The 16,120-nt window shown below is 46.1% G+C and overlaps 1 protein-coding gene and 1 long non-coding RNA gene across 2 annotated transcripts; both read left to right on the forward strand.

Moving 5' to 3' along the window:
* The first annotated feature begins 226 nt into the window (after positions 1-226).
* Positions 227-6,951, forward strand: LOC122377445. Its single transcript, XR_006255868.1, has 3 exons — positions 227-306; positions 6,303-6,611; positions 6,917-6,951. It is a non-coding gene; the product is annotated as an uncharacterized LOC122377445 (long non-coding RNA).
* On the forward strand, positions 6,946-14,903 carry LOC122377444 (POU domain, class 6, transcription factor 1-like). The gene is made up of 7 exons (XM_043357479.1): positions 6,946-7,107; positions 9,593-9,794; positions 10,060-10,181; positions 10,389-10,447; positions 10,694-10,783; positions 14,153-14,289; positions 14,481-14,903. Exons 1-7 carry the CDS (start codon positions 7,051-7,053, stop codon positions 14,684-14,686), a joined length of 873 nt encoding a protein of 290 aa, XP_043213414.1. The 5' UTR covers positions 6,946-7,050; the 3' UTR covers positions 14,687-14,903.
* Positions 14,904-16,120: the final 1,217 nt, after the last annotated feature.

Consider the following 16,120-nt stretch of genomic DNA (forward strand, 5'->3'; position numbering starts at 1 on the left):
TGACCTGACCTTTGACCTGACCCAAAAAAATGACCAAATGTTTTCGTCCTTAATTTGGTCTATCCCATCCGGATGCTCCGAAGGTTAGTCCGGCGGCGGTCGGCCGGCCGGACGGTCGTGGCAGGGCGGCAGAACAGGGACGTTCGCACGGCAGTGTTGAGGCGGCGGCAGTGGCGCAGAAGTTGGCGGGCCGAGTGGATGTGCTCTTATGTTGATATAGGTTAGTGATCAGCTTCCATTGGTGTCTTCCATTACGGCGGGATCAGCCCATCAGTTTGACGGTAGCACTCATTCGTCAGGTCACAGGTGCGTCCTAAATCACGAATCACGGCTCACGCAATCCATATCATGTAGTTTCAAATTATAAAAACCACCGTTTCCACACTTAGAATGACTCGGGCTTACGACGAAGCGTCCTCAGCAGCCATTAAGATGTTCTAAATCTTAACCTGCGCCGAGCCGGGGGATGTTTGAACACCCCCTGCGGTTTTTCGCAGATATCTCAAAAACGGCGGCGCTCCGCGCCGCCGTTTTTGGCACACCTGTTTGTGCATCTTTTTCGCACATGTTGTGAAAATTTCAGACCCAGGTCGCCTTAGGTCAGGTCACCAGGTCACGCCAAGTGACTTCACCTCAGAAAAAAAAGAAAAATGCTCGTCATAGCTACACCGATTGATCGATTGCTTTGAAACTTTCAGCGATTGATTAGAGCAACATTATCTAGAAAATGTTTATCTCGGAATTTTCACGGTGACTATAAATTGAATTTTTTATTTGATATCGGGAATAAAATAAAAAAATAAATAATTAAATAAAAATAATTAAATAATAATTAAATAAAAATAATTAAAATTAAAATTTAATTTTTAAATCAAAATTTAAATTAATTTAGTAAAATCTAAATTAATTTTTTAAAATTAAAATTTAAATTAATTAATTAAAATTTTAATCAATTTCTTAAATTAAAATTTAAATTAAAATTAAATTTAAAATTAAATTAAATAATTAAATAAAAATTTGATATCAGGAATAATAAAAAAATGGTAATATTGATATCGCTGACCTAAGGTCAGGTCAATTTTGCGGCCTCTCCCCATGGGAGAAAATTGAAAAGCGTCTGTTTTGCATGAACGCTATTCTAGACACTCTCAAACATCGAGATGTAGGTAAGATTGACACACTGAACCGAAAAAAGGCAACTGTGACCCCTCGTTATGTCCCCGAGGTCATCTCAGGTCACGAACAGAATCTAACAGTTTTTCGCTAATAACTTCTGATAGAGGCGTGCTAATGCGCTGAAAACGCCTTAGATGTGTTCGGCTCGACGTTGCAGATCGACTGATATGCAACATGACCTTTTCCGGTCAGGTCATGACCTTGACCTGAGGTCAAATTTTAAAGTTGACCTTTCAAGGTCAAATTATAGTTCATTCGACGCGTCTCAACGAGAGGAACATGATGCTGGCAAAAGTGATGTCATGGCTTTGTTGCCGAAAAAAAAGTTTTTCGTAAAAACGGCTATTTTTGGAGTTTTTGCCCTCTGCAGGCTAAACCGTTGAAGTACTCAGAAACGTCTGTAAAAGGGCTATCGAATGCGCTTTTCCGCGGCGCTGTAGCTCTATCGGTTCCCCAGATAGCCGACGTCAGTTTCCAAAATGTTGAAATAGTCAACATTTTACCTTTGGTGACCTCTGGTGACCTGACCTTTGACCTGACCCAAAAAAATGACCAAATGTTTTCGTCCTTAATTTGGATGTTCTTTCGATTGCCGCTTACTGCGTGTCGCTACGTGGCCCAGCAGCCGAGTTAAGGCCACCCCACACTGGAACTCGCATGCGGGTTGCGCGTTTGCGGGTTTTGAGTTCGCGGGCATAATACTAATTCATAGAGTGATTAGACCGCTCCCTTATGATAACTTCATGTAAGCAGTGAAACCGGTACACCTTCAGAAACTTACATGCAGTCGCAATACCAGCGCAAGGAACCAAAATTTGACTCCAACGAAAAACCGCAAACCTCGCAGAACTCGCAGACCTCGCAGCGAGGAAAATCCAAAGTTTACTCAAAATCAAATTTTGGAATGCGATGCAAGGTCGCTCGCAAGCTAAAAACATGCAGACTCGCTTGCTAGATGGTAGTGTGGGTCATTCAGCCTAGATTATATTATTTGATTAATGATTTTAAAGAAAACCGAAAACCCAAAAACTCGCAACCCGCATGCGAGGTCCAGTGTGGGGCAGCCTTTAGAAGGGGGGGGGGGTGTTCAGACCCCCCCCCCCCCCGACCCGGCGCGGAATCTCAGAGCATCGGCCCGGCGCGGGTTAACCCGCACCGTGCTGGTGGTCTGAACTTTCCGCCGAGTGCTGGGAGGGGGGCATTTTCACGCCACCACCACCCGTCTAACTCGGCTCTTGGGCCACATAGCGACACGCGGCAATCGAAAGAGCGTCAGAAATTAGGAAGAAAACACTTCGGTCATTTTTAAGGTCAAGGTCAGGTCACCAGAGGTCATCAAAGGTCAAATTTTGTCGATTTCAACAATTTTGAAACACCTGACGGCTAAATCGGGAACCAATAGAGCTACAGCGCCGCCGAAAACCGCATTCGATAGAGCTATCGAACGCTCCTTCGCCAACGTGTCCTCAGATTTGACCTCAGATCAACGAGTAGCCTCCAGAGGGCAGAAACCCTAAAAATAGCCCTTTCTCACGAAAAATGTTGTTGAGTAATAACTTGACTCAGCAGAGTAACGACATTTCTTTTGCCAGCATCGTGTTCACCTCGTCAAGACGCGTCAAATGAACTGTAATTTGATCTTGAAAGGTCATTTAAATTTGACCTCAGGTCAAGGTCATTGCCTAGCCGGAAAGGGTCATGTTGCATATCAGTCGACCCGTGTTGTCGAGCTGAGCACATCTGACGTGTTTTCACCCCTCTAGCACCTCTCTGTCAAAACGTATAGTAAAAAAAAACTGCTGAAGACCTTTCATGACCTGAGATGACCTCAGGGGCACACACAGGGGTCACAGGTGCAATTTACCGATTCACTGAGTCATGTTTACCTATGAACCGATGTTTGAGAAGGCTTAGAACGGCATTTGTCCAAAAGAGGCGCATTTCAATTTTCTCCCAATGACTTATAATGGAGTGATCGCAAAATTGACCTGACCTTGGGTCACAGATAAGAAACCGAGATATACAGTTTATACAAACTGTTCTCTTACCAATCGATTAACGTTTCAAAGTGATCGTTAAGTTGGTGTAGCTACAGCGAACCTTCGAACTTTTTCAACCCGCGCCCCGCTGGGGGGGGGGGGGGACAGAATCTGTCTCCCTCCCGTTTTTCGCCAATAACTTCTAAACGCGTTAAGCCAACGACGTCAAACTTTCAGTACCTTATCATACATCAATTTGACACGTTCCCTGAAAATTTGAGCGAAATCCGTCGGAAAAAGTTTGAGAAAATGACGTTTTAGTGACGTCATGTTCGACATTATCGCCTTAAAAACGGCAAAATTTCAAACGCCGCTAACATCTTCATTTCTAAAGAAATCTAGACGTAACAAAAAAGGTTTTACGTGATTTTACTTTGTCTTTCAAATGTCGATCTCGGTTTTTTGAAAAGTTTGGATTTTGACCCAAATTTTTTTCAAAAAAAACGAACTTTTTGGGAAAATAATTATAAAATTCAAAATTTTAAGTGTATCGTAACCCCCGGAATATATGTCAGAGAAGTGGTCTATGTGCATCTACGTACCAATTTTTAGAAAAATCGGTTCAAAAATGTGGGAGTTACTCAAATTCTTATGACGTCACGACACACAATTTTTTTTTGAAAAATGAATTTTTGGAAGGTCTAGACCTCGTACGGAAAAAAATAGCACCATTCGATTTGCTGTGAAAAACTGCATCAGATATATACTTCTTTAGGCCTTAACCTTCCAGGCGGTGGGGGGGCATTTTTTTGCCCCCCCCCCCTTTACTTTTTCGATATATCTCGAGAACCGCTGCGCCGATCGTCACCAAACTTTCAGTACCCTCCCGGGAGCAGCTAGCGCACATGGTGACCAAAAATTTTTCCAAAGGCTATGATAGGTTGGCCGCTAATGACGTAAGAGTGACGTCATTTTTGCCATTTTCGACCCAAAAAAAAGGTTTCGCGGGAAGAGCTGTCAGGCCTACAGCTTTACAGATACAGAAAAATGTTTTAGACATAAAAGGTGTGAAATCAAAAGGGCTACAAAACTGCTATTTCGGTTTTTCGAATTTTTGGGATTTTGACCCCCAAAAATCAAAAAATAGATTTTTTGAATATAATAGCCAAAAAATCCAAAAAGTTTTTTTGAATTTCGAAAAAACCGGAATATATGTGATAGTCCCTACCGCCTTCTATCTACATACCAAATTTGAGATCGATACCTCGTTTTTTGGCCAAGTTATAGCGAAAAAACTGTTCAAAATTGATGACGTCAAATTTTCAAACTCAATTTTTAGCAATTCTAGACCTCGTAGCGCAAAACAAATACCACCATTAGACTCCCCGTGACGAGCTGCATCGAATCGATACCCATTTTATGCAAAAATATCAACTTTGAAATTTGACCTTTTTTGACCTGACCTTGACCTGACCTCCACCAGAAAGTGACCTAAACCGTACCTGATGTTCTTATAACCAACACCATTGAGTTGGAAATGAAAAACTGGCCATAAAACATGCATCACATAACCTCAGTAAAGTTGGGCTCATGTGGTGACCCTTGGTGACCTTTGGTGACCTGACCTGTGACCTGACCTGGTATGACCAGTGACCTCTAATAGCAACATATGTACTAGACAACTGACGCCTTATCGCTGATTTTCGACAAAATGCGTTTTACTCGGTGCTATAGCGCTTTCCCTAGAAGCCCTGTGAACGGTGAAACATTTTATCTTTGACCTGACCTGTGACGTCATCGGTGACCCCGAGGTCAATGAAATTTGGTGTCCCTCGACAATTTTGACAGGGCTATCGAACGCCGTTTGAATTTTCCGGATCCGTCCAGTAGTTTCGGAGATACGGGGGGGGGGCAAAAAATGCCCCCCCCCCGCGTGGAAGGTGGCTGGTAGGCCCACCGCCTGCCGGGTTAACAGCCTACTTCAAAATTTGACCTCACTTGACCTTACCTTGACCTGACCTCGACCTGAAATTCATCCAGATGTGGTCCATATCACTTACCTATTGAGCGTGCCTATTGAATTCAATGAATAAAATGACCCATAAAACATGTGTCGCACATGCCTTTTTCTATATTTTGTTTTTGGTGACCTGACCTGACCTGACCTTGACCTTGACCTTTGAATGATATTTTATGCAACGAATATTGTCTTGGCAGCCTAAGAACACGTTTTGGGCAATCAGTCTCCGTCCATTCTTCGGCAACTACGGTGCAAGGCCGATACTGTAGAAACTTGCATTTTGCACCCTTGACCTTACCTTGACCTGACCTCTGACCTATTTAAGCAAAAAAATTGGGCTCTTAAGATCTGCCTCGTTGAGAGCTTTCGATTGCCGTTTTCCCCGTCTTTCTACGACCATCGGTTCGGAAGTTAGACAGGGGGGGGGGCAGAATCTGCCCCCCTCCCCCCAGCAGGGCGTGTGGCTGATTAGCCCAGCGGGGCGCGGGTTAACGTGACCTGGTGACCAGACCTTGAATGACCGGGGCCTGAAATTTTCACAACATATGCGGAAAAGATGTAGAAACAAGTGTACCAAAAACGGCGGTGCTACGCGCCGCCGTCTTTGAGATATTTGCGAAATACCTGAGGGGGGGGGGGGTGTAAAACGCCACCCCCCTCCCCCTCACGGCGCGGGTTAATTTGTGCTGTGCTCTGTATAAATAGGTAAGCATCGACTATTGAACCGGAGAGGGCTCTCACCTGTTCTCTTATTCTGCTAAAATGAATCATATCAAACGGACATCAGCATGGGAAAAAAAACATTATCCAGCATTGTCATCAGGTAATCTTGTGGGACAGTCTGTGCCGCCGGGTGACCGTTATGTCAACGTCTGCGTCGACAGGAGCGTTCGGTAATGTTGACGGTCGACGGTGCCCGGCAGACGGGACAGATGCACGAGCGAACGGAGCAGGAAACAATAGTAGCCCAGACTAGTGAGTTCATCGAGGAGTATGCAAACGCAATACACTCGTCCCACCACACATAGGATGAAACTATTTCAAACGGCGTGGAAGAACGGTCCAGAGTTTCAGGTATTTTACCTATACATTATCTAATGAGTTAATGCGCCTCCTGTCTCTGACAGAACCCTTAGAAAGACGGACGGAGCAAAACGGCCACAGGCCTTCGTCAGAAGGACACGCTACCCTGCCGACCGGCCGTCTTCCTTCGTCGGAAGGGCCCATGTCCGTGCCGACCGACCGCCTGCCCTCGTTCGAGGGAGGGAAGGGGCGGATACCGTCGGTGGAGGGACCTGCCCCGTCGATCCGCCGTCCGCCCTCGCTGGAGGGGGCGCCACTGCGCGGGGACCCGTCCGTACTACAACTGGTGCTCACCAGTGGCCAGATGGCGCCAGGCATCCAGGGCGCTCAGCTCATCATACCCACTGCTCAAGGTAGATACCTAATGATATGACGGTACAACTTAAATAGTAATAACGAACATCCTATGATAAAAATTCATCGTTTCCGATTCAAAATGTCTGTCCTCTCGTTCTCTGCGTGTCTGAAATGGATAGGATGGATATAATATTGGTTTGGTGATGGTGGGGCTGGGGGAGCTTTCTAGCCATCACATACAATAAAAATATGCCGTAATTATTACGCATGGCGTCTATCAGCCGCAAATTCGGACTCTGAATTGTCTGTCCATCACGTGTAACGCGGTCTCACTCACGTGTGGTTCGATTGCGTCTCCCAGGTGTAACAGTGCAGCCCATCATTGCGATCCCAGCCGCCCTGGTGGCTGGCGGGCTGGCCCAGCTGTGTCTGAGCGCAGGACACGTGCTGGCTGCCACCCCGGCCAACCTGCAGGCCCTGGCGGCCTCTGCAGGCATGGAGCAGGCGCCGCCGTCCCGGCCCGGATCCCAGCTCTCAGCTCACATCACCAGGGTTAGCACGTTTCATGCACAGTCACGTTTGTGCGGTGCATTTAGGCGGCCGCATGCATGCATTACATATACCGACAAATCGACAAATAAAAAATTAAATTTGCACCCTCATATTTTATTTTTCGTTGAAAACTGGTGTAAGGGGTTGTGATGGGCGGGGAAGCCAGCTGTGGCAAGGATTTTTTTTCTCCGAACAACGGTTTCCGAGATATAGCCTCGGGCAATTCCTGGAGGTCGCGCTGCAGCCCTATGTTTGGCGGCCTATAACTCAGAAACTATTGGTTTTCTACGATAAAAACTTTATATGATTCAACTCACAATCAGCCAACAAACATTTTGGCCATCTCGGATTTTCAATTTTTGAAAATTTTGATCACGTGACCTTTTGACCTATTTTTCGAAGAGTGACCTTGGTATTTTTCCCACTGAAAGTTGCAATTTTGTCTGATGACGATTAAAGCCTTATCAATTTTCATTCATATGCGAAAATAAAAATAGTGGATATCGCCCTGCGTTGACCTCAGGTCAGGTCATTTTTATGACCTGTCCATTATTACGAGCGGGAGCGACAGCGAGATCTCGAGAATAAAGCAAGATAGCGACAAGCGGTAAACGTTGCAGGGTACAAACGGATAAGGTCTATAATTTTTACTAAGGTCATTTTCAGGTCAGCTCAAAGATGACGTCACAGGAGCAAAAAGGAAGTCAAAATTGCGGCACTACATATATATGAAGTTTTTCTCGAATAACTTTCAAGGTATCCCAGCTAGGAACAAACCAATAGCACCATCGTGATCCTCTCGTCGATCCGCATCGAAACATGTGTATGTTGACCTCGAAAGGTCGAAAGGTCAAAAGTTGACCTTAGGTCACGTGACGAGCGGGAGCGACAGCGAGATCTCGAAAATAAAGCAAGATAGCGACAAGCGGTAAACGGTGCAGGGTACACACGGATAAGATCTATAATTTTTACTGAGGTCATTTTCAGGTCAGGTCAAAGATGACGTCACAGGAGCAAAAAGAAAGTCAAAATTGCGGGACCACATATATATGAAGTTTTTCTCGAATAACTTTCAAGGTATCCCAGCTAGGAACAAGCTAATAGCACCTTCGTGATCCTCTCGTCGATCCGCATCGAAAGATATATATGTTGACCTCGAAAGGTCGAAAGGTCAAAAGTTGACCTTCGGTCACGTGACCTAAGGTCAACTTTTGACCTTTCCAACTTTCGAGGTCAACATACATATGTTTCGATGCGGATCGACGAGAGGATCACGATGGTGATATAAGTTTGTTCCTAGCTGGGATACCTTGAAAGTTATTCAAGAAAAACTTCATATATATGTAGTGCCGCAATTTTGACTTCCTTTTTGCTCCTGTGACGTCATCTTTGACCTGACCTGAAAATGACCTCGGTAAAAATTATAGACCTTATTCGTGTGTAACCTGCACCGTTTACCGCTTGTCGCTATCTTGCTTTATTCTCGAGATCTCGCTGTCGCTCCCGCTCGTAATAATGGACAGGTCATAAAAATGACCTGACCTGAGGTCAACGCAGGGCGATATCCACTTTTTTATTTTCGCATATGAATGACAATTGATAAGGCTTTAATCGTCATCAGACAAAATTGCAACTTTCAGTGGGGAAAATATCAAGGTCACTCTTCGAAAAATAGGTCAAAAGGTCACGTGATCAAAATTTTCAAAAATTGAAAATCCGAGATAGCCAAAATGTTTGTTGGCTGATTGTGAGTTGAACCATATAAAGTTTTTATCGTAGAAAACCAATAGTTTTTTAGTTATAGGCCGCCAAACATAGGGCTGCAGCGCGACCTCCAGGAATTGCCCGAGGCTTTATCTCGGAAACCGTTGTTCGAAGAAAAAAATCCTTGTCACAGCTGGCTTCCCCGCCCATCACAACCCATTAGACAAATTTTAAGCAAAAAATAAAATATGAGGGTGCAGGGCACTTGTTGATTTGTCGTGGAACGCCCCATACAGAGGAGAAAATAAGCGCAATAGGGCTTTGTCGTTTCGTCCATTCATCAAAGTGTATACGGTGCTAATTCAGTAAGTGTTCGACATCGAACGTATCTTGCCATCATTTTTTCGTTTAAGAATTGACATTTTGGATGAATGTGAAAATATCTTGCAAATAGCGCTTCACTGTCGTAACACTGCATATTGTGGCGCATATGCTAGACCCGGGAGGACCGTGCCGCCAAGCCATCTACCTGCGGCACGTTAAACTTTCGATTCAAATTATCACCGGCGAATCGGGCGCGGGCGAGGTCGGGTGGTGGGTCCGTGGTGTCATCCGCAACAAGCACTGCTTAGCGGGGCACCCGGGCCCAAAGCCACCCATTCAAACATTCGGACAAAATTTCTAAAAAAAAAAATACGCGCATATATTACGTATTAACATTATTCCAAGACAGATGTCATATCTGACCGGCCTGCAGCATCTGACTGAGCTCTCCTTTCAGTGTGGTCAGGAGGCGGTGGAGGCCCCTCCCGTATCCTCGGCGGCCATCCAGTCGGGTCGCCCCAGGAGCAGCCCAGTCACAGTGGACTCACGGTCCGTTCACATCGGGGGTGACCCAGCGCTCACTGATCGGGCTGCCCCTTATACCGTCCCCACCAGCCCGGCAGGCGTGCACTCGCCAGAGTCTCTCACTGAAGACGACAGTAAGTTTGTCTGTGTGAAGACGACGGTAATGGCTTGGCTGTGTCAGAATTCAGGGTAACTCTGTGCAATTAAAATTTAGATCGCTGCTATTGAGGTTATTTTTGATTTTGCAAGAAAGAGAGAACACGGTAATTTTCTTACGATAGGAAGAGCCCTTTTAAATGACACATCCCTGCAGTTTAAGGGTAATCCGCTGTTTCGCGTTACGGTTCCGAGCTGCCACGCTCTCCACTGTGACCGTTCGTTTCCCGTCCTGCCCGGCAGACGAACCCACCGTTCGGCAAGCGACGGGCGCCGATGTGGACGGGGTTGACCTGCAACAGGTGAAGGAGTTCGCTCGCGTCTTCAAGATGCGTCGTCTCAGCCTTGGACTGACGCAGACTCAGGTCAGAGGATAATGCTAATTTGAAGGCCGAAGGCCGGCGCCGTTCTACAGAAATGAATTGCTCCGACCGTATCAAATAAATAAATAGAGGTAAAAGTCGGGAAACATTAAATTCGATGACTTCTGGTGACCTAAGCCATTACAGTCTAAGCAAACGCCGCTTTTCGCTTGACCATGTGACCTGACCTGACTCTTTTCTCGCTGTCAGGTGGGGCAGGCACTAAGCGTCAGCATGGGTCCCGCTTACAGCCAATCGGCCATCTGCAGGTGGGAACGAAAGCCGCTGTAAAACCAGCACACATCAGCAATTCTTGCGTGAATAGTTAGCCTCGTGGAGCTGTTTGTATGCATGTTGTAGACCTGTGTTTAAAAAATAAACATTTTTTGCGTTTATTTTCAAACTGATCAAACTTGAGCAGTATAAACCGAAGAGTGATGCAGGAAAATAAATTACTAATATTCACATTGACAAGGAAGGTTCTGTATTAATGGCAATCGTGCATTCCGTTTCAGATTTGAGAATCTGGACATAACGCCAAAAAGCGCTCAGAAGATCAAACCGATCCTTGAAAAGTGGCTACAGGAAGCAGAAGCAATGTACAGGTAAAACGACCTAAAATTACATAACAGTATGGTTACGAGTACGACACATGAACGATGCCTCGATGAACACTTTCTCCCGCCCATGAGCCGATAATTTGATTTATTTCGCCTCGTCTTTTGAACAAAATATCCCTTTTAATTTTTGTGTGGTTTATCGTCGTTAGTGCCTCGTTTAACCCGCGCCCAGATGGGGTCTGCCGAGCAACGCGGTCTGATGGGGGGGGGGGGCATTTTGCCCCCCCCCCCTCAGATCTCGAGAACCACGCAACATAGCGACAAGCGGTAAACGGTATTGGATAGCCCCAACGGGGAACTACCTTGTGACCCAATTTCATTGACCTCGGTCAAACCGATGACGTCACAGGTCAGGTCAAAGGTCGAATTTTCACCGTTTACAGGCATTTCAAGAAATGCGTTGTAAAATCGAGTAAAATGCATTTCATTGAAAATCATCGGTGGAGAAATGTTCTTCAAACACATATTTTGCTATTTGAGGTCACTGATACCAGGTCAGGTCACAGAGGTCAGGTCACTGGGGGGGGGGGGGGGTCACAATATGAAAGTGTCGTGTGATACATGTTTTATGGTGCATTTTACATGCCAAATGCGATTATGTGGGTCAGACAGACTTTAGGGCCAGCTTAGGTCACGTTTTGGTCAAGGTCAGGTCAAGGTCAGGTCAAGGTCAGGTCAAATTAGGTCAAATTTCAAAGTTGATATTTTTGCATAAAATGGGTATCGATTCGATGCAGCTCGTCACGGGGAGTTCAATGGTGGTCTTCGTTTTGCGCTACGAGGTCTAGAATTGCTAAAAATTGAGTTCAAAAATTTGACGTCATCAATTTTCAAGTTTTTTTTTTTTTTTGCTATAACTTGGCCAAAAAAGAGGTATCGATCTAAAATTTGGTATGTATATCGAAGAGCGTAGGGACTATCACATATATTCCGGTTTTTTTCGAAATTCGAAAAAAAAATTGGAATTTTTTTGAGTTTTTCTAAAAAATCCTTTTTTTATTTTTGGGGGTCAAAATCCCAAACTTTCGAAAATCCGAGATGGCAGTTTTGTAGCGCCGTCTTTTCTCTACACAACCACATAAAGAACTTTAAAATTGCTTGTTAACTGTAGAATGGGTGAGCGTTTCAAGATGTCATGTTTTTTGCTCATTTTTGCTCGAACATGACCTCAGTTTGACCTCAATAACTCCTGACCTGAGGTGACCTGTGACTTGAAATTTTGTGTGAAGGTGTCAAATTGATGCCCGGTAAGGTACCCAAAATTTGGCGGCCGCCGTTTTCTCGCTATTTAAGAAAAACCACAGGGGGAGGGGGCCAAAATGGCCCCCCCCGCATCAGGGCGCGGGTTAATATTCATCATTTATTTGGGTATTTAATTGATAAGGCGCCTTGTATTTTTAAAGGAACTCATTTTTTTTTCAAATTTATTTAAAAGTAACTCATATATGCTGACTTTTTAACATTCGAAGTAAGCGAATCTCTGTGTCTCTACCAGGGCCTCGTCTAACATGTTAACTGGGGGGGCAATTGCCTCCCCAGTCGAGCGGATTGCCCCCCCAGTGGCCAACATTTGCCCCCCCCCAGTCAAAACGTGAACTTCTCACAAAATTACCTTCTCTGCAATGCGTTTTTGTTAGGAGTCTTATACGGATTTAACGAGAAACGTTTTTTTTTTTATAAATTTAGTCCGAACCTTTTGATGGGAAGGATTCACAAGGACAGAGCCACCGCTAAGCGAAGCTTGTTGCGATGACCCTGCCCTCTACCCTCCGATCGCGCAATGCCGATTCTATGGCAGAATTTAGAGTCCAAAGTTTTACGTGCGCACAAAGCCGCGCACGGCCGGTCCCCTCGCTGACTTCGCCTGGCTACGGCCTGCCACCAACCGCAACCATACCTGTCAGAAGGCCCATAAATGTCGAGCGCCCGTCGCGCTTCGAACCCGGACTGTCATAACCGGGAACGCGTGCTCTCATCATGCGGAGTCCAACGCTCTAACCAACTGAGCTACGGGACCGGCAAACGTTAAATTATTTGTTCAAAAACTGTTCATACTCCATGACTACGGGAAAAGCCAGAGTTTTGTGATTTATAGAGCTGAGTACCCACTGTGATTCTGTGATTTTGCTACTGTGATTCAAGTAGCAAATTGTCAATGGGCAGCTGCCAGTGACCCAACTCGTGTTTGTGTCCCCCCCCCCTCCCACTCAATCAAACGCCCACGGCCCAACACGGATAAATATGTTTCGCACTGTCTGGTGGGGCAATGTGAGGGGGTAACACATTAATCTTAACTCTCGCCCGTATTGGTGTTTTTCCAGCCGCGAACGTATGGGGGGGGGGGCGTTGGACCTTGCCCCTTGCCGTTTCGCCCCTGATCGAGCTAGAGCTTCCCGGAAAAGACGAGCGTGTTGCCCGTGACAAGAGAAAGCTGATGATACCCATTTGTAGGCCCTAGGTCATCGGTTGATCTTCCAGGTCAGGTTAATGACCCAAAAGTCGGGAAAATCGGGACCAGTTAGAATGTCGTAAAGGGTGGCTGCTACGGTTTTTTTGGGTGCTGATCACGAATATTATGTTATTTATGATCATAGATGATGTCTTCATACATTTAGGCCAGGTCGGGTCAGGTCAGGTCAGGTAAACCAGTAAGGGTTTTGCCGGGTATTCGTAGTAGGTGGCAACCGCCTCTGGCTCTGACAGCTTCGTAACATGTTACGAAGGCACCAAAACTACTTCGTAAATGTTCAAATGGCTGCTAAATTCGAATTCAGCTCCAAAAACTGGCCTAGAATCATGTAAAACTCGAAAAAAGTGAACCGAAGTCATCAAAAGCCAATGACCTGACCTGACCTCGCGGTGACCTTGACGCCTACCCTAATGCATGGGAGCAATATCATATTCCATGTTTGAACTCTTGAAACCACGAAAAGACTGCAAACGCGCGGCTAATGCGAGCCGACATACGTCGAATCGCGATTCCGGCCAAATATGGTCTCGAAAAGAAGTCACAGGTCAAAGGTCATTACGGTCAGGGTCATGACATTTTCAGAGTAGGTGTAAAATTGACTAACGCGAGGGTACTGAAAGTTTCGTCGCGGTCAGCCGCTTTTACGTGAGTTATTCGTGAAAAACCGGGGGGTCCGTTCGACCCCCCCCCCCCCCTATACGAGCATGGCTCTTTTTTTGTTTTTTTTTTTGTTTTTTGTTAAAAAAAATTGATCTCGGGCTGTGACGAAAAACAAGTGGCCTAAATCCGGTGAGAAAACAGGATTTGGGGGTACCCTAGGTTTGGGTCCTTCAGTCTCTGCCCCCCCAGGGAAAATTCCTTAGACGAGGCCCTGGTCTCTACAGACAGAAGATGTGCGTTCAGAAGATGGGAAACCTCACCGGCATCCCGCCACTGAAGAAGCGGAAACGACGAACCTCATTCACACCGCAGGCGCTGGAAGCACTCAACGCTCACTTCGCGAGAAACACGCATCCAACCGGTACGTGGACCAGCAGAAACGCTAATCTGCGTCGAAAATGTTGGCTATAATTCGCACAGCGTATGTGTACGTTTACTGTTCATTTATTCCCAAAGAAATCTAGTTAATGTTGTGACCAAATCACAGCCATCAATGAGCACGAGCAAAACGTTTGTCGTAAACATATAATAATTGTTGTTCTCTGTCGACAGGACACGAAATCACTCATCTGGCCAGTCGCCTCGGCTATGAGCGCGAGGTGATACGCATCTGGTTCTGCAACAAGCGGCAGGCGCTGAAGAGCACAGTGCGTCTGGTGACTGGTCGAACAGGGCGCGGCTCCCCGCCCGGTGCAGGTCGGGAGGAGCCCCGGAGGCCGCTCACGGAGCCCGGACAGCCGCGATCACCCGGCAGCTGAGGCTGGAAGGACCATCACCAATTCACCACAGGACGGCAATGTTAGCAGCACGTGGGACCATTCCATAGACAAAGATATAACCCGCGTACCCATACGCAATTTATACCAATGCTAATATTGTGCAGCATACGGCCAGCGCAGCTTTGACGGTAGCGGCTCTTTACTTCCTGTACAATGAGGTGTGTCGACGGCAAGATACTTCTGTTTGTGCAGTGGCGCGGGAACCGGGGGGGGGGCTAGCGGGGGCTGAGCCCCCCAATATATTTGAGCCCCCCCCCCCCCAGCTGGAGGAATCGAAATCGGAAATCTACCAACATAATTTCATAGATTCATACATAGGCGCGGGAACCGGGGGAGGGGGCAGTGGGGGAAGCTTGCCCCCACAACTCTGCGGCCGTGGGGGCGGTGCCCCACAACTTTTCATGAGGCCAGGAACCGTTGGGCAGCTTGTCCTCCCCAAATTAGGGGTTGTGGGTCACAAAGGAAGAAACAATGTAAGTGAAAAATCCGCGCCTTTCACTGGCTCGGCAACTCATTTGGCAGATTAAAACCTTTACTCCAGGCTGCCAAAACGGTAGTTTCTTCACTCAGCTCAGACGGAATACCTCACTTTTTTGCATTTTTTTCGTTTTTTGTTGTTGAAAAGGCCAAAGTCTGAAAAATAAGTGGCCTAAAACCGGTGAGAAAACTAGATTTGGGGGTACCCTAGGTTGATCTCTATTATGGTTCAGCCCCCCCCCCCCCCAGTCTGGAAGAAGTTCCCGCGCTCCTGAGTTTGTCTATCTAGATTCTAGGGGGATGCCGTCCTCCAGCAGCAGCGCCCGCGGGACCCAACCTTCTGCCTGAGCCGTGAGATCCCCGGGATCACCATGGCCTGGGTCATGCCGAACACGGACTCTGTTTCCTCATTGCGTCTGTAAGTAGTGCATCCAGTGTCTGCTCATTCGGGGTGTCTGTGCTCATGTTTCCATTAATTGTGTCGCATGTGTCATTCATTCCCATGACTGACTTTTTAAAGATCGTCATATCATGCGTTTTGTACCTTTTAATGGGCCTATCTCGTCCCATGAGTTGTGTGCCATACCTACGTTTCATGTGTCTGATATGAAAAATACCCAGTGCCCCTGCGTAATATACCTAGGTAGGTATGTGCTGGTTTGTAAAATGCAATGCAGGCGATAGACTGCAACAATGCTTTGCAGGTCGATTTTGTATGATGGATATCGTCTTGTAATAAATACAATGACTTTAAATCCGTTCTTTCAGTGAGGATTTAACATCGTACTTCTCTGGATGATTTAATTATTGTGCACCTCCTGTATTTTCATTTTAGAAATTTATCCTCATTTCATTTTAGAAATTTATCCTCATTTCATTTTAGAAATTTATTCTTTATCCACTAATTGAGTGCGCTTAAAGTAATGCCGTTCATCA

Source organism: Amphibalanus amphitrite, unplaced genomic scaffold (assembly GCF_019059575.1).
Source record: "Amphibalanus amphitrite isolate SeventyFive unplaced genomic scaffold, NRLGWU_Aamphi_draft 000044F_arrow, whole genome shotgun sequence".
NCBI lineage: Eukaryota > Metazoa > Arthropoda > Thecostraca > Balanomorpha > Balanidae > Amphibalanus > Amphibalanus amphitrite.

What these genes read in the sequence shown, in the direction of transcription:
- LOC122377444 (XM_043357479.1), top strand. Translation starts at nt 7,051, where the DNA reads ATGGAGCAGGCGCCGCCGTCCCGGCCCGGATCCCAGCTCTCAGCTCAC. An exon ending in TTGGACTGACGCAGACTCAG is followed by an intron (nt 10,182 to 10,388) that starts GTCAGAGGATAA and finishes TCTCGCTGTCAG; the next exon opens with GTGGGGCAGGCACTAAGCGT. An exon ending in GAGAAACACGCATCCAACCG is followed by an intron (nt 14,290 to 14,480) that starts GTACGTGGACCA and finishes CTCTGTCGACAG; the next exon opens with GACACGAAATCACTCATCTG.